This window comes from Mustela lutreola, chromosome 8 (genome assembly GCF_030435805.1).
Source record: "Mustela lutreola isolate mMusLut2 chromosome 8, mMusLut2.pri, whole genome shotgun sequence".
NCBI lineage: Eukaryota > Metazoa > Chordata > Mammalia > Carnivora > Mustelidae > Mustela > Mustela lutreola.
The window spans coordinates 44,803,386-44,825,635 of NC_081297.1; the positions used below are offsets into that span (position 1 = coordinate 44,803,386).

The 22,250-nt window shown below is 42.2% G+C and overlaps 1 protein-coding gene across 1 annotated transcript; it reads right to left on the reverse strand.

Annotated features, from left to right (window-relative positions):
- Window positions 1-990: 990 nt before the first annotated feature.
- LOC131839700 (maestro heat-like repeat-containing protein family member 1) lies at window positions 991-22,222 on the reverse strand. The gene is made up of 8 exons (XM_059187459.1): window positions 21,025-22,222; window positions 20,431-20,591; window positions 6,003-6,106; window positions 4,613-4,710; window positions 3,877-4,025; window positions 2,429-2,583; window positions 2,047-2,182; window positions 991-1,221 (listed from the first exon to the last, which is right to left on the reverse strand). The coding sequence occupies exons 5-8, from the start codon at window positions 3,916-3,918 to the stop codon at window positions 991-993; spliced, it is 564 nt and encodes a 187-aa protein (XP_059043442.1). The 5' UTR covers window positions 3,919-4,025; window positions 4,613-4,710; window positions 6,003-6,106; window positions 20,431-20,591; window positions 21,025-22,222.
- Window positions 22,223-22,250: the final 28 nt, after the last annotated feature.

Below are 22,250 nucleotides of genomic sequence, written 5' to 3' on the forward strand. Positions count from 1 at the left end.
AGGGCACAACTGAAGGTCATGACCATTGGTGAAGAAAAGAAAGGGACAAAAGGGTGGACAAGGCATTATGCCTTCATTTGTATCCTGTGCTGGGAAGTCAGGAGACAGTTTCCGTTCTGGTTGCTGTGTTCTGCTCTCCTGCTGACAAAAATCCATGGTTCTTGTGAAATCCATCTCTGACTCCCCATCCACTCCTTCAGCTTTGGCCCTCATCCAACCACAGAGTCCTCCAAAAAAAACTATAGAGAGATCTCAGTGCTTTGGTTTTCCACTTCTGCTCTCCAAGGGCACAGAATGGAGTTAGGATATAGATTTACCTCCACACCCATCTCATCAGAAAATCTCTGCTTATTGGGTCTATTTGTTTTCATTTAACATAGATTCCATTTGAGTAGAATATCCTGAGGTTTAATAAAAATTTTTTAAAAAGTGTGATAACCACACATTTAAGAGTCAACCCCCATTTTCTTTTTCTTTTCTTTTTTTTTTTTTTTTAAAGATTTTATTTATTCGTTTGACAGAGAGAGAGATCACAAGTAGGCAGAGAGGCAGGCAGAGAGAGGAGGAAGCAGGCTCCCTGCTGAGCAGACAGCCTGATGCGGGGCTTGATCCCAGTACCCTGAGATCATGACCCGAGCCGGAGGCAGAGGCTTTAACCCACTGAGCCACCCAGGCGCCCCAAACCCCCATTTTCGAGATGAGAAAATGGAATCCCGCTCGTTGACTTGTGCAAGACAACAGAACTAGTAACAAAGCCAAGCCAAAGGTCAAAGAGATTCGAGTGGCCCCAACCACATGGAGAGAATGACCTAGATATGGGCTTGCCCTGCCGCCCACCATCTAGTTGACTCTCTTCCTGTGCAGTTACAAACAGGGACATGATATGTCCAGTGAGTCAGCTGAAGTGTGCATACAACAAGAGAAATGAGAAGCTTGAATATATGTGAGAATATTCTAGCACACGGGTTGCCCAGGGCCCTCTGGAACTGGCTAGTCCCAGCCATCCATCATGAGGGGGTTAGGCTTACCTCGTGGGGTCAAACGGCTTGCTCTTGCTGCCTGGGCCCCCTCCTTGCTATAGACCACCATCTTCTGGGGGACATTTTGCTCAATCACCCAGCAGAGATGACATAATATAGCCATCAAGAGCCAGGGATAGAGCTCCTGGACGGCCTCCTGGCATAGGGACCCTGAGAGCATCTCACACAGGACACATGTCACCTGGGAGACAGCAGAGGAAGACGTAAGATGGTACCATGGCCCCATACACTGAGTCCCACCCTGCCCTCCCCATCACTGCCCAAATGGCACAGTCACTCTGACTCAGGCTTGTAAGAAGCCCTTAGGGACTGAAAGCCCACCACACTTCCTTAGGGAAATGAGATTGCACACAGGCAGCCTGCTTTCTCTTCACTCCCCTGACATCAAAGAGAGAATGGGAAGCAACTCGAACTTTTTAGCCGAAAATGATGTCGGGACTACTTTGTCTACTCCAGGCAACCAAATCTCTTTTGCTTCCAACCCTTGTGCTACCCCCCAGGCCCTGGAAAAAGGAGTGCCAGCCCCAGAATCAGGAGACAGAGAAAGCTGCTTAGCTCTAAACATCAGTTTCCTTGTCCAAAAATGGGATCAATCCTCGTTCTCTCTACATCACTCAGTTCTTAGATATACAAGCGGAAAAAGGAAGTAAAGTACAAATCGAAAGTATAGCACTTCCTTAAAGGTTTATCTATTTATTTTAGAGACAGAGAGAAAGCATGAGCAGGAGGAGGGCCAGAGGGAGCGGAAGAGAGAGAATCTCAAGCCGATTCCCCGCAGGACACGCAGCCCAACAGGGAGCTGGATACCACAGCCCTGAAACCAGGACCTGAGCTGAAATCAAGAGTGGGATGCTCAACCGACTGAGCCACCCAGGTGCCCCTCGAATGCACAGTATTAGTGAATGCTCCTCTAAGACCTGCTCCCACCCTGCAGCCCTTGACCTTCAGATCTGCCCCTAAGTCCCAGAACAGTAAGTCGTTGAGTCCCCCCTTCCCTCATGCTGACCGCCACAGGCTGGAAGGCCATCTCCTCGGTCTCCTCTCTGGAGTGGGTTTTTTCCAGGATGCCTATGAGCAGCTGCAGGACGCTGATCGTGGTCTCTCGCTGGGTGCCAAATGCCTTCCATAGGGCCAGACTGGTTCTGCAGGACCCGGGGACAGCTATGTCATGGGCCCTGGTGACCAACCTCCTAGGGCTAGTCTGGTCTCGGGCCCATGAAGGGCTGGTTCTCAGGGTCTAGACTTGGCCAGAGAACACAGAGATGAAGTTCAGTTGGTGTCAGAGGGAAAGCATCCCAGAGGAAAAGTCATTTTTGTGTGGAGCTCGGGTAAGGGAGGGGAGGGTTTGCTGGGCTGGAGAATGTATTCCCAAGCCCTGGGAGAGGTACCTATCCCAAGGCAGGGACTTGCTGAGAAGCAAAAGCACAACACTCTGGGTGTTGTTGCTGGCCAGCAAGCACATGCACCGCACAACCTCCTCCTTTGTGCTGAGCTCCAGCTGGGAGTTGAGCCGGTCCAGGATCCCCTCCACGATTTCCTCAATCTATAGGGAGGAGCCACAGGAGTCTCAGTGAGCCTACCCGCCTCCTCCCTATCTACCAACTCCCAGACCCAAGGCATCCTTGTAATCCTGCCAGTGATACTCTTCTTAAGGCTGAGTTCTAGGGTGCCAGAGGCCAGACCAGCAGGGGTCACCAAAAGAACTCCAGAAGCTCATGGAGGCCTGCTATGATGGAAGGCCTGCCCACAGCCCAGAGTTCAGAGAGTCGCTCCAAGCTTACTTGGGAGACACAGGAGACTCCAGGAAGGAAGGCAAAATCCCTGGGGACACTTCAGGTCTTTGTCTCCCCACTGAGATCAAGTTTCAACCCACGAAACTGCAGGGGCAGTTAGCACTGGAGGTGGGTGTACCACAGGACTCTGACTTGGCCCTCAGATTCCTGATATATGGGTCTCCAGGAAGTCCATTTTATTCTACTACTTCAAGGACACACCTCCATTTCTGGTACCTAGACCAGGCAAGTCATATAAATGAGTGAAGGCAATGGGTGTCAGGAGATTCAGAGAGAGGAAAGCCTGGAGAGCCCATGCCACATATAAAAGGGACCTTGGCTGCCCATAGAGTTGCCCTATGTGGCCTCATTTAAAAAATTTTTTCAGTGGAGTGGGAAATGTGGACTTCTATATGTTATTCTGAAAGAAATTTTACTCAACGCTCAGTCATTCCATGAGCTTACTGGTTTGTAATCCGCAGCCTTACCCTTCCCAGAAATTGAAGCCCCCTGACACCCCTAGGCAATCAGGGTGAATCCCCCCACAACGTTTTCTTGTGCTCTGGCACTAGGCCTCACGGGGCTCATACCCCCACATGTGGTGGTAGTTAATTGATAAGCCAGCCCACCAGATCGAAGGCAGAGCTGTTCCAAGTACTCAGGAGTGCAGCTGTCAGAGCTCAGGGGATCCCAGAGAAAATCTAGCCCAACCCTATGTTTTCTTTTTTTTTTTTTTTTTTTAAGATTTTATTTGTTTATTTGAGAGAGAAAGAGAGAGTACAAGCAAGGGAGCAGCAGAGGCAGAAAGCGAGCAGACTCCCTGCTGAGCAGCGAGCCTGACAGGGGCTCTATCCCAGAACTCCGGAACCATGACTTGAGCCAAAGGCAGACACTTAGCCGACTGAGCTACCCAGGCACCCCCCGAGTCTACATTTTAAAAGAGAGTGAATCAAGGCCTCCAGGGGAGAGGGACTGCCCAGGACTCTTTGGCTGGTTAGGGACAGAGCCAGGGGAGAGCCCAGACCGGTGTGCTGGTCAGAGCTCCCACCACAGCCCCACGCTACCTTAATCATGTCTCCGCCACGCTCTTTCATGACCACGCTCATCAGCTGGGCCGCGCCAGAGACACCTTGACCTTGCTGTCGGTCAGGCCCTCCATGGCCGTCAGCACCAGGGTGGTGAGCTGCACCTGCGTGAAGTACTCTGCAAAGGCCTGCAACAGGGTGGTGTCAGGCTACCTGCCCTGGGGCCTCCTGCTGGAGAGAGCCTGCCCCACCTTCTTGTTAGCACTGGTAGAGAGAGCCTCTCCTGGGAACCTGGAGTGCTTTGTCCCAGGCCTGTGCCGTCTGCCTAGCACCTAGAAGACCCTTTTCCTGGGAACAGAGTCTTTGGGGCTGGGAGGGAGAGAACACTGACCTCAGCTGCTCTGAGGGGCTCACAGATCAGAGGCCCCAGGGGCAGAGTGCTGGGAGAGAAGGGCTGAGACCAGGATCAGAGTGATGGGATCTTTGAGGCAGGGGCTGAACCTACACATCACTCACAAAGCATTCTTAGCATGAAGCAGATGCTTCTGGGGGAGAACAGATAAGGAAGGCGCATTAGGGTCCAGGATGTTTAGGGGAGGGTGGTGGGAACAAGCGGAAAACATCCCCCAAGGCAAGAGTTCACAGGCCAGGCGGCAAAAGAATAGAAAGGAAGTTGGGCTGGAAAGGACCACCCCCCTCTGCACCTCGGGGTCTAGAACCTAACGCGGATGAGAGGCTGAGGCTCTTCCCACAGTCTCTGGCACCGCCCTCTCACCTTGGCAATCTCAAAGGTGTTGTTATAGAACACGTTGGGGCTATAGACTTCACTCGTGCCCTCTTCTTCCCACAAGCCCTGTTTTTTCCTTCCCATCTCTGAAACAAAGACACCCGACCCCACCCCTCAGACACTCAGAAGGTGTCTCAGGTTGCCCGCTTTCCCATCTGCCCAACCCAAACCACCCACTGAACTGAGTCAGCTTGGCATAACTTGAGGCTCGTAGGGAAGGGAGTAGAGAAATGGGCAGCAAGATCACAAGGAACAGTGAGAGCCAGTGTCAAAGGAGCCCCTGTGTTGCCTGCCTCAGGGCAGAGACAGAGGGGGGGGGGTCAGGGTATAGGGCTTAGCCAGAGGAGGACAAACTAATTCAAAAGAACTGTTTGCTTAGTAGCTATTTTGTCCCAGGAGGGAATATGCTGGGGTCTAGGGGCAGGCTCCTCGTTGGAAGGAAGATGCTCAGGGAACTGCTTAGCTCTCACTCTTCTAGGACAGCATGTGAGAGAATGACCAAACGGAGGTGGGAGGCCGGAGCAGAAGTGAAAAGAGGAGATTCTCCCTACGCTTTTGCAGCAGGAGGATGCAGTAGAGGTTGTAGACAGCCTCTGCAGACAGGAAGCAGATGTTGTCCACTGGGTCCTGGCAGCGCATGGCCAGCAGCCTTACCAAATTCCCCAGCCCAGTGAACTCGATGTCCATCTGGGGAGGAGAGCTGGAAGTCACAGGTTACCCCAGCCACTCTCTCTGGCTGAGTCAAAGCAAGAAGAGAAGAAGAGGGGATGCATGAGAGATAGAAGAGGTGAGACTAGGTGAGGTTAATGGAAATGGACTTAGGTGTGTTGGGTCATAGTTTTGGAATGACCTTACACTGTCCCTCTTCTTTGCCTCTTGGCACGGCACTCATTCTTGGAGCCTAGCTCAAATGTCCCCTCCTCTAGGAAGATTTCATTTCACTTGTACTTCATTTGTGTTGTGATCTTTTATTCCTACTGTATTTGGAGTTTTTACAATCATTATCGCCTTCTATTTAAGTTTGTTCTATGCATGCCTCTCTCCCCAGTTGGACCGTAAAGCTCCACGATGCATAAATATCTCGGTCATCTATGCATCCACTGTAATACCTGGCATGGTGCCTGGCACAAGGTGAGTATTCAGTGACTGCTTGTTGAGATGAATGGAATCAAACTGAACCCAGTGGAATGGAACCGAATTGGTGAGTAGGGAAAAAGTCCAAGGGAGAAAAGAGAGACAATAGGATGCACAAAAGAAAATAGAGGGTGGAGCCAAGGAAATGGAGGGCAGGATGAGTACTTGAGGCTAGGTAATATGTGATGAAGTTTGAGGTAAGGGTAGGAATGAGGCCTAGACTCCAGGGCAGGCTCACACTTACTCCAACGTTTTCATTTTTGCAGTGAAGCCAAGAATACGGGCAGCACACCACATGGCCCGTTCCCTCTCATTGTCCTTTTGGGAATTCAGCCATGTGTCCAGAACCTAAAGGAAGAAGAGAATGAAACGAGGGGTGAGGGGTCTGTTCAGCTGTGTTCCAGAGGGTAGAAATGTAACCTGAACTTCTGCAAAGGATCAGGACAACACTTTTGAGAATAGGATTTCTTTTGCTTATAGGCTGGTTATATATGGCTTTGACACCAGAAGCTTCATTCTTCTAGCCCCCAATTTTGCCTTATCTAGGTGCTAGAAACATCTTCAATTAGTATCTCCTTTCAAATGAAGGCAGTGGCTCTGAAATAATATTGACTGTAATTCATTTTAATGGGTCAACATACCCCAATGCCTCCCCTACTAAAGTTTTCCCATTCTTCAGTAGAAAGGGAACTTGGTAATAACAAATTACAAAAATAACAAATAAATAACAAATATAACAAAAAATAATCACTGTATTCACAGACTTCTGGCTGAATTATGTATAAATATGTTTAAGAAATATAATTTTGGATGATTTCTACTTGGAACACAATCTGTAAGTGTCTCACCATTGGTAAATTATGGGCCCTAAATACCACTGATCCAAAGATGCACTAATATGTCCACCTACAGCAATCCATCTGGCAATGATGCGTCTAACCAAACAGCAATTCATAATTGAAAAAGAAGAGTAGCAGATGAAAAGTCTACAACAAATGGAAGAGAAGACTAATGCTGCATTGATAAGAAAACACATTCTTCCTGAAGATATAAGCAATTCTAGTGGGAGGGCCGCAAGTCTTCCTCATAGCCAGACTCTGACGAAATGTCCCAGCACAAAGATTGTGATCTCTAAATGCCATTTTTCTCTAAGAGCAATCATTGCTCCTTGGAGTAACAGTTTGTTCCAGGACTGAGACAGGAAATATACAAGATATTATACTGGAGAGCAAGTTTATGGAAGACTATGGAAGTCATGTTAAAGGGATTCAGGAGCCAACCTGAAGAGGCTCTCATTGACCAAAGATGGGATCATTAAGAATAATAGTTGTAACTGATCAAAATATATGAAGCATTTCAAAATTCATTTTAAATTCAAATGATACTAGAGAAACAACCCTTGGTAGTCATCCTTGGAGAATATTAGGAATTACTTCATTACTTTGATAAATGATAAAGAAAAATGATCCAGCATTTATCTTGTCTTTCTTAGATGAGCTATACCTCAAACTAAACAAATAACTTATAAAGGCAATTTCTCTTTATAGAAGAATTCCTGATAAAAATGAGTAAGGAGTGAAAGAACTACAATGTCATCATTTTGCAAAAATAAGTAGAGGTATGTTCATTCAACAGAATACTACATAGAAATAAAAAATGATCTGATGCTACATGTAACAACATGGGTGAGTCTCACAGATAAAATATTAAAGGGAAATAATATAGGCACAAGAAAGTACATATTATAAAATTCTATGTATGTGAAGTTTAAGAACAAGCTAAATTAATCTATGTGATAGAAGTCAGAATACTGATTATCAGTATCAGTGGTTATTCAGTGGAAGAGGAACCTTTTGAGGTATTGGAAATGTCCTATATCCTGATATGATATTTATACATATGTAAAAATGTATCTAAGTATACACACAAGATTTTTACACTTTACTGTAGCAAGTTATATCTCAATAACAAGGTCTTTCTTTAAAAAGAAGATCCCCAATTTTCAGCCACTAATGAATGAATGAATCAAAGCAATGATCACCAAAAGTAATGAACAGTAATGCTACAATACTTTATGTGGAAAACCCAAAAGAGCCCCCCCCCTCTGCATCCTCTCTGCCTACTTCTGATCTATCTGTTAAATAAATTAATAAATTAGTAAAATCTTTGGGGTGCCTGGGGGCTCAGTGGGTTAAAGCATCTGCCTTCGGCTCAGGTCATGATCCCGGGGTCCTGGGATCGAGCCCCACATGGGGCTCTCTGCTCAGCAGGGAGCCTGCTTCCTCCTCTCTCTCTCTCTCTCTGCCTGCCTCTATGCCTACTTGTGATCTCTCTCTGTCAAATAAATAAATAAAATCTTTAAAAAAAAAAAAAAGACTCAGTCCCCAAACTGTTAAAATTCATATAGGAATTCAGTAAAGTGGCAGGATATAAAATCAATGCACAGAAATTAGCTGCATTTCTATACAATACCATCAAGACAGAAAAAAGAGAAATTAAGGAGTCAATGCCATTTACAATTGCACCCAAAACCATAAGATACCTAGGAATAAATCTAACCAAAGAGGAAAAGGATCTGTACTCAGAAAACTACAGAATACTCATGAAAGAAATTGAGGAAGACACAAAGAAATGGAAAAACATTCCATGTTCATGGATTGGAAGAACCAATATTGTTAAAATGTCTATGCTACCTAGAGCAATTTACACATTCAATGAAATCCCTATCAAAATACCATCAACTTTTTTTCACAAGAATGGAACAAATAATCTTAAAATTTATATAAAACCAGAAAAGACCCCGAATAGCCAAAGGAATGTTGAAAAAGAAAACCAAAGCTGGTGGGATCACAATCCTGGACTTCAAGCTCTATTAGAAAGCTGTTATCATCAAGACAGTATGGTACTGCTTCAGAAACAGACAAATAGATCAATGGAACAGAACAGAAAGCCCAGAAGTGGACCCTCAACTCTATGGTCAACTCATCTTCAACAAAGCATGAAAGAATATCCAATGGAGAAAAGACAGTCTCTTAAACAAATGGTGTTGGGAAAATTGGATAGCCATGTGCAGAAGAATGAAACTGGACCTTTTCCTTATACCATATACAAAAATAGACTCAACATGGATGAATCACCTAAATGTGAGACAGGAATCCATCAAAATCCTTCAGGAGAACACAGGCAGCAACCTCTTTGACCTCAGCGGCAGCAACTTCTTCCTAGACACATCACCAAAGGCAAGGGAGGCAAGGACAAAAGTGAACTATTGCGACTTCTTCAGTATAAAAAGCTTTTGCACAGCAAAGGAAACAGTCGACAAAAGATAACCAATAGATAATCAATAGAATGGGAGAAGATACTTGCAAATGACATATCAGATAAAGGGCTAGTGTCCAAAATCTATAAAGAACTTAGCAAACTCAATGCCCAAAGAACAAATAATCCAATCAATAAATGGGCAGAGGAGGGTGCCTGAGTGGCTCAGTGGGTTAAAACCTCTACCTTTAGCTCAGGTCATGATCTTAGAGTTCTGGGATTGAGCCCCGCATCGGCCTCTCTGCTCGGCAGGGAGCCTGCTTCCCCCTCCCTCTCTGCCTGTCTTTCTGCCTACTTGTGATCTCTGTCTGTCAAATAAATAAATAAAATATTTTAAAAAAGAAAATTAATAGTAATTATAAATATTTTTTTTAAAAAAAGAAATGGGCAGAGACATGAATAGACATTTCCACAAGGAAGACATCCAAATGACCAACAGACACATGAAAAAGTGCTCAACACCACTCAGCATCAGGGAAATACAAATCAGGACCACAATGAGATACCACATCAAACCAGCCAGAATGGCTAAAATGAACAAGTCAGGAAATGACAGATGTTGTGAGAATGAGGGGAAAGGGGAACCCTCCTACACTGTTGGTGGGAACGCAAGCTGGTGCAGCCACTCTGGAAAACAGTTCCTCAAAAAGTGGAAAATAGAGCTATCCTATGACCTACTGAATATTTACCCAAAGATACAAATGCAGTAATTTGAAGGGGTACCTGCACCCAAATGTTTATAGCAATAATGTTCACAATAGCCAAACTATGGAAAGAGCCCAGATGTCTACTGACAGACGAACGGATGAAGAAGATGTGGTGTATATATACAATGGAATATTATGCAGCCATCAAAAATTGAAATCTTGCCATTTGCAAAGATGTGGATGGAACTAGAGGGTATGATGCTAAACGAAATAAGTCAATCAGGGAAAGACAATTATCTTATGATGTCACTGATATGTGGAATTTGAGAAACAAGGCAGAGGATCATAGGGGAAGAGAGGAAAAAAACTGAATCAAGATGAAACCAGAGAGGGAAACAAACCATAAGAGACTTTTAATCTCAGCAAACAAATTGAGGGTTACTGGAGGGGAGGGAGGTGGGAGGGATGGGGTGACTGAGTGATGGACATTGGAGAGGGTATGTGCTATGGTGAGTGCTGTAAATTGTATAAGACTGATGAAACACAGACCTGTACCCCTGAAACAAATAAAACATTACATGTTAATTCTTTTTAAAAAGTCTGAATACCACCAGAAGACAACTAGACATTATGTGCCTCTTAAAAGAAGACAAGACTACTTCTGAAGTAATCTTGCCAAAAATTCATCAGATTCATGATCTAGGTCTGATAATCAAAATCGGAATATAACATATCCTAGATTTAGCAATTTATAGGAAAGATTTGGGCAGAGGAATTTGTTATGTGGCCCCTAAAGAATGTAATCTGCACAATCCAGAATGTGGAAAATTCAGAGAACAAATGTCTAGGTTTCTTCAACAAATAAATTTCAAGGAAAAAATGATAGAAGGACGATCTATAGATTAAGAGAATTAAGAGAAAAACCAATCAACTGGAATGTCTGAATATTTAATGACATTAAGAAATGAAATTAGTTTCTTTCTTCCATGTTTTATAGTTTTCAGAGTACAAGTCTTTTTACTTCATTTGTTGATTCCTAGTTATTTTATCATTTTTTTGGTGCAATTGTAAATGAGATTGTTTTCTTAATTTCTCTTCCTGCTACTTCATTATTAGTATATAATAATGCAACAGATTTCTATATATTAGTGCATCCTAAGACTTTACTGAATTCATTTATCTGTTCTGTAGGTTTTTTTTTTTTTAAATGAAATCTTCAGGGCTTTCTATATATAGTATTGTGTCATCTGCAAATAGTGAAAGCTTTACTTCTTCCTTATCAATTTGGATGTCTTTTATTTATTTTTCTTGTCTGATTGCTGTGGCTAGGACATCCAGTAATATGTTGAATACATGTGGTGAAAGTGGATATCTTTGGATTATATCTCACAGATACAATCAGATAACACTGACTTCATTGTACATAACCCTGAAAATGACCCAAAGGCTGGCAGAACTACTCCACAACTACCTGTAAAGAACAGCCAGATCAAAGAGGATAGGAACAGGAGACATATGGTGGGGAGCTAAACAGACCTGGGGGACTGTCTACTGGAGGAAGGGATTCCTGGACAGAGGAGGGAAAGGAATAGACTATCACACCAGGAAGCCCACACAGAGAAGGCAAACCGCATAACATTTGGGTTTGAAAACCAGAGAGGCTAAATTTCCTCAGTTCTTACAACCAGCAGACCTAAGACCTGGAATTTTAAGCATCAGCAGGACTTGCCTGTGGGAGAGCTAGAAGGGTGCTCTTAAAGGGACAGCACAAAAAACAGTCCTGCAGAGATGGAGCTAGAAGCAGCAGTTTGAAAAATGCCTGGGACACTTGGGAGGGAGCGTTTACTAATCTCAGAGTGGGTCCTAGAGGGACAGAGATTGTTGGGAAATTTCTCCAGGAACAAAGGAGTGGACAGGTGCCATTTCTCTCCCCTGCCTCCCCCCATCCCAATAAACACAGAGCCATCTGTGGAAACCAGTAAGGCACCACTACCTACCTCACTTGCTAAAGTCACACATTTTGCTCCCTCCCCAAAGGGTCTGCAGATCCATTATCTCCAGCCACGCCTGCCCCAGTCCCAGTGCTGTGGGTCCCCTCCCCCAGAGGACCAGTTCACAAAATCTGTGAACACTGCACTTCCTGCCCTGAGCACATTTCAGACCCACCTCCTCCAATGTACTCTTGGCCTGACCCCATCCAAAGTAGTGACGCAAGCTTGGCAGTGTACAAGCAGCTACAACAGGGGCCAGCACTACTCCAAAGTGACTTCAGCCCTGGGAAGAGGGAAAGATCAGCACACACACCAGTCAAACTGTTGCCCCAGCTGTGGGTGGCAGGCAGGCAGCTGGTGGGACTACAGGCCCTACCCATCAACGAAAACTTCTTAGGGACAACACAGGGAATGTACCTTGAAGTTTGGTGCTATTGCATGTCTGAAAAATGCCTGGTCTGATTCAGTTCAAGGCCAAGGTGGAGCCAGACTGGTGTACTAACCAGACAGGGGCCAAACCCCACCCACAACAGGCAAATACCTATCTGCCATTGCAGAGGACTGGATTGAAGGCAAAAGCAACTCAGCCACGACAAACAGGTACACACATCACACATAGGCATCTCCTATGTGTGATGTGTGCCAAACATTTATCACCAGATTCTGGTGAACAGGGGACTACAGGGCACTGCAAAACACTGCAGGACCTTTTATTCATAAGACCACCACTTTCAAGAGTAGGGGACATAGCTGACTTTCCTAACTCACAGAAACAGACATAGCAAGTTACACAAAAGGAGGGGACAGAGAAATATGTCCCAAATGAAAGAACAGGAACAATCACAGCAAGAGACCAAAGTGAAATGGTGATAAGTAATATGTCTGATAGAGAATTTAAAGTAATGCTCATGGAGCACCTGCCTGGGTGTTTCAGTCATTGGGCATCTGCCTTTGTCCTGGGATTGAGCCCCACATTGGGCTCCCTGCTCAGTAGGAGGCCTGCTTCTTCCTCTCCCACTCCCTCTGCTTGTGTTCCTTCTCTCACTGTTTCTCTCTCTGTCACAAAACAAATAAAACCTTTCAAAAAATGATACTAATAAAAATAAAGTAATGTTCCTAAAGATAGATTTGATGAAAGAGTGGAGGACATCAGTGAGACTCTTAACAAAGAAATAAAAAAGAATGAATTAGAGATGAATAATATAATAGATGAAATTAAAAATACACTAGATGGAATTAATAGCAGGCTAGAAGAAGCAGAACAACAAATCAGTGACCTGGAGGACAGACTATTGAAAAGAATCAAGATAACGAGGTGAAAGAAAAAAAAATATACAAAATGAAAGTAGACTAAGGGAACTCAGTGACAATACCTAGTATAATAACATTTGCATTATAGTGATCTCAGAAGAAGAGAGAGAAAAAGGGGCAGAAAATTCGTCTGAATAAATAATAACTGAAAACTTACCAATTTGAGGAAGGAAACAGAAATCCAGATCTAGGAGGCACAAAATCAAAATCAATCCAAGGAGGTCCACACCAAGAAACATAGTAATTAAAATGGCAAAAGTAGTGATAAAGAGAGAATTTTAAACACAACAATAGAAAAGTTATATACAAGGGAAATCCCTTACGGTTCTCAGCAGACTTTTTAGCTGAAACATTGCAGGCCAGAAGAGAGTGAGTGGCATGATAGACTTAAAAATGCTGAAAGGAAAAAATCTGCAGCCAATAAGAATACTCTATCTAGCAATGCTACCATCCAGATTAGAAGGAGAGATAATTTCCCAGACAAATAAGTGTTAAAGGAATTCATGGCCCCTAAATCAGTTCTATGAGAAATGTTAAAGGAAACTCTTTGAGTAGAAAGGAAAAACCATAAATAGCAAGAAAAGTAGGATACACAAAAGCAGTAAAAATAAGTACATGTGGGGGTGCCTGGGTGGCTCAGTGGGTTAAAGCCTCTGCCTTCAGCTCAGGTCATGATCTCAGGGTCCTGGGATCAAATCCCACATCAGGCTCTCTGCTGAGCAGGGAGCCTGCTTCCTCCTCTCTCTCTGCCTGCCTCTCTGCCTACTTGTGATCTCTGTCTGTCAAATAAATAAATAAAATCTTTTTTAAAAAGTATATATAAAAAAGTATATCTGTAAAACTCAGTCGAGGATCTCATAAAGTAAAAGGATGGAGGAGTTCAAACTTAAGTGACCATCAACTTAATATAGACTGTTATAGGGGCACCTGGGTGGCTCAGTGGATTAAGCCACTGCCTTCAGCTTAGGTCATGATCCCAGGGTCCTGGGATCGAGCCCCGCATCGGGCTCTCTGCTCTGTGGGGAGCCTGCTTCCTCCTCTCTCTCTGCCTGCCTCTTGCGGACTTATGATCTCTGTCTGTCAAATAAATAAATAAAATAAATCTTAAAAAAAAAATAGACTGTTATATGCAGAAGATTTTATATACAAACCTAATGGTAAACACAAATAAAAAACCAATAATAGACATGCAAAAATAAGGAGAGAAGAATACAAGTATATCATGAAAGAAACCCAACTTATTATGAGAGAAGAAAGGAACAGAGAAGAACTACAAAAACAACCATTAAAAAGTGATAAAAATATAGTAAGTACGTAAGAGTCAACAATTACTTTGTATGTAAATAAACTAAATGCTCCAATCAAAGACATAGGGTGATAGAACGGTTAAAAAATAAGACCCACCTATAGGCTGTCCACAAGAGACTCATTTCAGACCTGAAGATACATGCAGATTATAAGTGAAGAGATGGAGAAACATTTATCATGCAAATGGATGTGAGAAGAAAGCTAGACTAGCAATACTTACATTGTACAAATGGACTTTAAAACAAAGACTGTAACAAGAGGCCAAGAAGGACCTTTTATAATCATAAAGAGGACAATCCAACAAGAGGATATAACAATTGTAAACATTTATGCACCTAACATGGCAGCACCCACATACATAAAACAATAACAAATATAAAGGAAGTAATCACTAGAGATACAATAGTAGTAGGGAACTTTAACACCCCACTTATATCAATGAACAGATCATCCAAACCCAAAATCAACAGGAAACAATGGCTTTGAATGACATATTGGACCAGATGGATTTAATAGATCTATTCAGAACATTCCATCCTAATACAGCACAATATGCACTCTTTTTAAGTGCACATGGAACATTCCCTAGAATAGATAACATTAGGCCACAGAACAAGAATCAACAAATTAAAAAAGACTGAAGTCATACCATGCATCTTTATTTTTTTTTCTTAAAGATTTTATTTATTTATCTGAAAGAGAAAGACAAGAGAGAGGGTGCACAAGCAGTAGCAGGGGCAGAGGGAATAGGAGAAGCAGACTCTCTGCTGAGCAGGGAGCCTGACATGGGGCTTGATCCCAGAACCCTAGGATAAGGCAGATGCCCAGTTGAGCCACCCAGGCATCCCCCATGTATCTTTTCTGACCACAACGCTGTGAAACTAGAAATCAGTTACAAAAAAAAATCTAAAAAGAACACAAATACATGGAGGTTAAATAAGATGCTACTGGGGCACCTAGCTGGCTCAGTTGGTTAAGCATCTGCCTTCTGCTCAGGTCATGATCCCAGGGTCCTGGGATTGAGCCCCACCTCGGGCTCCCTGCTCAGCAGGGAACCTGTTTCTTCCTTTCTGCCTTCCTTGTGTGCTTGCTCTCTCTCTCAAATAAATAAATAAAATCTTAAAAAAAAAATAACATGCTACTATGTATGACCCAATGAAAGGGTCAACCAACAAATTGAAGAAATCAGAAAACACAGGGGAACAAATGAAAATGAAAACACAATGGTCCAAAATCTTTGGGATGCAGCAAAAGCTATTTCAAGAGGGAAATTTATAGCAATACAGACCTACCCCAAGAAGCAAGAAAAATCTAAAATAAACAAACAACGTAAACTCATACCTAAAGAAGTTTGAAAAAGAAGAACAAAAAAACCCCAAACCAGTATAGGGAAGGAAATAATAAAGACTAGAGCAGAAATAAATGAAATAGAAATAAGAGATAGTAGAACAGATCAATGAAACCAGGTGCCAGCTTTTGACAAGATTAACAAAATTGATAAACCTTTAACCAGATTCATCAAAAAATTTTTAAGTGAGAGGACTCAAATAAACAAAATCAGAAATGAAAGAGGAGAAATACCAACCAACACCACAGAAATACAAAGGACTGTAAAAGAACATTATGAAAAATTATATGCCAACAAATTGGGACAACCTAGGAGAAAAGGGTAAATTCCTAGAAACATATAACCTCCCAAAACTGAATCAGGAAGAAATAGAAAATTTGGACAGACTGAAGGCCAGCAATGATATTGACTCTGTGAAAAGACAAACAAACAAACAAAAACAAAAACAACAAAAAAAAGTCCCCCCCCCAAAAAAAAGTCCCAACAAATGAAAGTCCATGACCAAATGGCTTAACAGGTGAATCCTACCAAATATTTAAAGAAACTATTTTAAAAAATAGAAGAGGAAGGAAAACTTCCAAATTGATTCCCTGAGGTCAGCATTACCCTGATACCAAAACCAAGAAGGACATTACAAATACAGAGAATTATAGGCCAAAGTCACTGAACATAGATGTAAAGATCCTCAACAAATATTAGCAAATGGAATCCAACAATACCTTAAAAAAAATAATTCACCATGATCAAGTGGGATTTATTTTGGGGATGCAAGAGTGGTTCAATATTTGCAAACTTAATCAACATGATACATCACATCAATAAGAAGAAGGATAAAAACCATATGATTATTTCAACAGATGCAGACAAAGCATCTGACAAAGTACAACATTGACTCATGATAAAAACCTTTCACAAAGCAGGTTTAGAGAGAACATACATCAATATAATAAAGACCATATATGAAAAACCCATAGCTAACGTCATACTTAATAGTGAAAAACTGAGAGCTTTTCCCCTAAGGTCAGGAATAAGACAAGCACTTTTATTCAACATACCACTGGAAGTCATAATCACTGCAATCAGATTAGAAAAGAGAATAAAATGCATCCAAAAAGGTAAGGAAGAAGTAAAGCTTTCACTATTTGCAGATGACATGATACTATATATAGAAAAACCAAAAGACTCTACCAAAATCAAAACAAAACAAAAAAACCTACTAGAACTGATAAATCCATTCAGTAAGATTGCAGGATACAAAATCAATGTACAGAAATCTGTTGCATTTCTATACACTAACAATGAAACATCAGAAAGAGAAATTTTTTTTTTTTAAATTTTATTTATTTATTTGAGAGAGAGACAGTGAGAGAGAGCATGAGCGAGGAGAAGGTCAGAGGGAGAAGCAGACTCCCCATGGAGCTGGGAGCCCGATGCGGGACTCGATCCCGGGACTCCAGGATCATGACCTGAGCCGAAGGCAGTCGTCCAACCAACTGAGCCACCCAGGCGTCCCCAGAAAGAGAAATTAAGAAGAAAACAACTTAATTGATAATTGTACCAAAAAATAATAAAAAAATAGAAATAAACCTAACCAAGGAGGTGAAAGATCTGTACTCTGAAAACTATAAAACACTGATGAAAGAAATTGAAATAACACAAACAAATGGAACGATAGTCCATACTCATGGATTGGAAAAACCAATATTGTTAAAATGTCCATACTACCCAAAACAATCATACTACCCAAAACAATCTATAGATTTTATGCAAGTATTTTTCATAAAACTAAAACAAAAGATCCTAAAATTTGTATGGAACCACAAAAGATCATGAATACCCAAAGCAAATTTTAAAAAGAAAAAGATTGAAGTATTATAATACCAGATTTCAAGTTATGCTGCAAAGCTTTAGTTATCAAGACAGTATGGTTCTGGCACAAAAACAGACACACAGATCAATAGAACAGAATAGAAAGCCCGAAAATAAGTCCATGATCATACAGTCAGTTAATCTTCTACAAAGGAAGCAAGAATACGAATGGGGAAAGATCGCCTCTTCAACAAATGATATTGGGAAAACTGGACAGCTACATGTGAAAGAATGAAACTGGACCACTTTCTTACACCACATAGAAAAATACACTCAAAATGGATTAAGGACCTAATGTGAGACCTGAAACCATAAAAATCCTAGAAGAGAACACATGCAGTAATGTCTCTTACATTACCCATAACAATATTTTTCTAGATATATCTCCTGAGGCAAGGGAATCAAAAGCAGAATTAAAATATTGGAGTGACATCAACAAAACAGAACAAAAAAACAAACTTCCACACAGCAAAGGAGACAACAAAAGGAAAAGGCAACCTGTGGAATGGGAGAAGATACATGTAAATGACATATTCCATAAAGGATTAGTATCCAAATTTTATAAAGAACCTATACAACTTGACATACACAAAACAAATAATTCAATTAAAAGAGGGGTGCCTGGGTGGCTCAGTCATTAAGCATCTGCCTTAGGTCATGATGCTCAGGTCATGATCCCAGGGTCCTGGGATTGAACCCCACATCAGAGTCTCTGCTTGGTGGGGAGCCTGCTTCTCCCTCTGTCTGTTGCTCCCCTTGCTGTGTTCCCTTTCTGGCTGTCTCTCTCTGTCAAATAAATAAATAAAATCTTAAAAAAAAAAAAAAAAAAAGAAAAGACATGAACAGACATTTCTCCAAAGAAAACATGCATATGACCAAAAGAAATATGAAAAGATGCTAAAATCACTCATCATCAGGGAAATGTAAATTAAAACAATAATAAGATATCACCTCACACCTGTCAGAATAACTAAAATAAAAAGATAAGACACAACAAAGTGTTGGTGAGGATGTAGAGCAAAAGGAACCCTCAAGGACAGTTGGTGGGAATGCAGACTGGTGCAGTCACTTGGAAAACAGTATGAAGGTTCCTCAAAAGAATGAAAAATAGAACTACCTTATGATCCGGTATATATACTGGGTATATACCCCCCAAATACAAAAACACAAGTTGGAAAGGTTATATGCACCCTATATTTATTGCAGCATTATTTATACTAGCCAAATTATGGAAGCAGCCCAAGTGTCCACTGATAGATGAATGGATAAAGAAAATGTTAGATACACACACACACAAACACATGCACACATGCACAGTGAAATATTATTCAGCTATAAAAAAGAATGAAATTTTGCTATTGGCTATTTGCTATTTGTAACAACATGGAAGGATCTAGGGCATATAACACTAAGGAAAATAAGTCAGCCAAAGACAAATACCACACGATTTCACTCACATGTAGAATGGTATGTCTATAAACCAAGGGACACCAGGGGCTGCCAGGAATCACCAGAGTCTAGGAGAGAAGCTCATTCACAGCTTCCAGTAGGAAGCAACCCTGCTGTTACCTTGATTTTGGACTTCCATCCTTTACAGCTGTTAGAGAATAGATTTCTGTTGTTTGAAGCCACTCAGTTGTGATACTTTGTTACGGCAGCCCTAGGAAACCAATATACTGATTTCAAGGGCTTCTTCTCACTGACCTCCAAGAAGTACTGCATCCAAGAAGTCATCTCAAAATTAAGTGTCTCTAATAGCTTTAGAAGGGATTGCAGGGTCTCCCTGTACAAATCTTGAGGGGAGAAGAGAGAACTCAAAGAATTGCGGAGATGTCAGCCCCATCCCTCCTTCTAAACTTTAGCTCAGTGCTCTAGCTCTCCCAGGAAGCTTTTCCTTGAGAAATTCTGCTCCACAGTTTCCCCTAAAATTTAAAGTGCCATTTGCCTCCTATTAACTTGAACCAATTCTTCTGTTGTTTTCAGCAGAGCACAAATGTCTGCCTGATGTTCAGTTTGTCCTAGTGGACTGGGAGTTCCCAGCTTACCCCAAACATGGGCAAATCCTGTCAAAATACCTTCCCTCTCTAACTATACCTACACTGAGGAAGACCTCATGGGAATACAACCAGAGGAAACCCACCTCAGCCTTCTCTATATGTACCATACAGAGAATGGTACATAATATAAATAATACAACATAAATAAATACGAACTTCATAATATAAATAAATATGAACTGACAAAGAAGGATCACCAGACAGCTGAAGAAGAGGCCCAAACAGACCAACTGACCCTCAAAAAAGCTAACCTAATTCAGAAAATAGAAACTTTTATTTTTCAAGATTCTTACTAATACCCTCAAAAAAATCAAGAGTTTGTGGCATCAATAAAACAAGCACAACCAATCAAGATAAAGGAGTAATCAGAGAACATGAAAGAATTCCTAAGAATTAAACATACAAATGCAAATTAGTAAAGTGAATTGCTCTTCCTTCCCTCAAGGAAATACTAGAGGCTCTGTGGGAGATGGATTCAGTTCTCTTGCACCTGGGATTCTCTAAACGTATTTATCCATGCGCCTTTAGTAAAATCATGTCTGAACCTTTCAAACTGGTTTCAATTGTATAACAGTTAAAAATTAGATTTGAGTGTCCTCTTCTGGGCCAGAATTTTAAAGTATGACAGCAGTAATCAATGAGTGCTCTCAAGAAAGAAGTACATATCATGAGGAACATTCAGACTATATGACCTGGTAACCTCTTCAGATGATCGCATTTTTATCAAAGAAGGTAGAAGAGCCTTATGTGTAACTGCCAAATCTATATTTCTCATCCTCTCAATAAAACAACAACAGCAACAACAACAAACCACACAACTTACAAAGAGACAAACATCAAAGAGACACCACAGTGTCTTTGGCCTCCTGGGAACTGGATGCCTCCTTCAGCAAAACTTCTGTGGGTGGCAGGCAGAGCACACTCTTACAGCATGTTCGGAGAAGATCTGTTCTTTCTTCCACCTCTGTGAGGGGACTGAGATTCCTACGATCCAGGAGGAAGTAGTAAAAATGTAATGAAACAGTAATGCCCAGGAATAACAGCTGAGGAAGGTTCAGAGAGGGACAGGTGGCAGTAAGAAGTTACCAGAAGAAAAAGAAACAAAAGAAGAAAAAGGAAATTAAATAAAGTTTATCAATGCCAGGAACAGCCTTGAAAGCAGAAGAAAGCCTGAACCAGAAGCAACAGCAAATGCCTGTGAAGATGAGAGAGGTGGTCTCTGCCAGGAGCTCCAAAATCCCATCCAAAAAAATCTTGGTGAAAGGAGGTGGCAGATATTGTATGGTGGATGTATACTACTGCCTGGGGCCCCCTGTGACTAGAAGCAGAAGCAGAAAATGAGCTGGGGACAGACTAGGGAATAAAGGACTGAAATCTACTCAAAGCATGAAGACAGAGTGGCTCGAACACCCATTACCTGAAGTCAGTGATGATATTCATCGCCTTCAGCCTAAGGGAGCTGGAGATGGAATTCAATGGCTCCTCCCTGATTAACTCCTGTAATACACCCACCCAAAGAAGAGAGACCAAGAGGATATGAACATATTTTTCTTGCCTCCTTCCGCCTCTTCTCACCCCACACTGTATTCACAAGAAACTAGAACCTAGAATTTTCAGGGACTTCCAAAAACTCAGAAGGATAGGCCTTCTCTCCTACTCCCAAGCATACCTTCCCCACAGTACTCACACCCACCCTGAGGATAGGAAAAGGAACAATAAAGTAGGAAAAGGACACTAGAAAATCTGGACTTTTCTCCTCCAGGCCAAGCCCAGGAACACTGCCCATGGTTTCCCTGAGGACCCACTCTCCCTCCTCCGTGCATTTCCACCATCATCCTCCTGAGTTGTACTTACCACCATGAAGGTTACAATTTCTAGTTTCTGAACGAACTTGAACTGAAAGGCCATAGACTGGCTGCTAATGATGTTTGTTAGCTTGCTTAAGGGGCCCAGGTACTCCAGCTTCAAGTTCTTATCCTGAATCAATCGGTATGCTCAGGGGTTTCCAAGGTAGGAATGATCTTGGGTTAAGGGAAAACTACCTACACAAAATCTGGGAGACAAGAAGCTGAGGCTTCCATAGCTTTCTCTAGGTTGAGATCTTGACTCTTCCCTCTGAGGACCGCTTAGGAAAGCAAAGCCTGTGGCCTCTTTATGGGGAAGAGGCCACCCCTCTTACCAACCTCTTTCTGGAACTTCATACTTACTCTTAAGTTAGGACCAACCTAGCTAGATTTCTTGTCACTCAAGTTATTGTCTTTTTACCAAGTAAGTTCTCCTGAAGGATGTCTAGTTGGATGGTAAATGAACAGGAGTTGGGAAAGGCTTCTTCTCCTACCCTAGGGGCACATTCTCTGGACAAATGAAAGAGGTAGGAAAATTCTTTAGGGACTCCTTCTTACCTCCCCTAAAGGAACTGCAATAGTCCCACCCCCCTTGTTCCATCCAAGGCCAGGCATTTTCTTGGAGGGGAAGGGTAAAGAAGGCAGGGAGGGGACACTGGAGAAGTAGAGTAAACAGGAAGTACCTTTTCAACAATGCAGTTGCAGTAGTGTTGGAGCGCCAAAGCCAGGATGTTGTCCAAATGCGTGACGATGCCTCCCTTGCTCTCGAAAATAATCTTGCTACAGCTTAAGTAGATGA

Bases quoted from the DNA above. Each gene is read 5' to 3' on its own strand.
- LOC131839700 (XM_059187459.1), bottom strand. From the start codon at position 3,918: ATGAGCGTGGTCATGAAAGAGCGTGGCGGAGACATGATTAAG. The intron at 2,584-3,876 runs GTAGCGTGGGGC...TCCTCCCTATAG, and splicing joins GTGGCGGAGACATGATTAAG to ATTGAGGAAATCGTGGAGGG. The intron at 1,222-2,046 runs GTCAGCATGAGG...GCTGTCTCCCAG, and splicing joins TGGCCTTCCAGCCTGTGGCG to GTGACATGTGTCCTGTGTGA.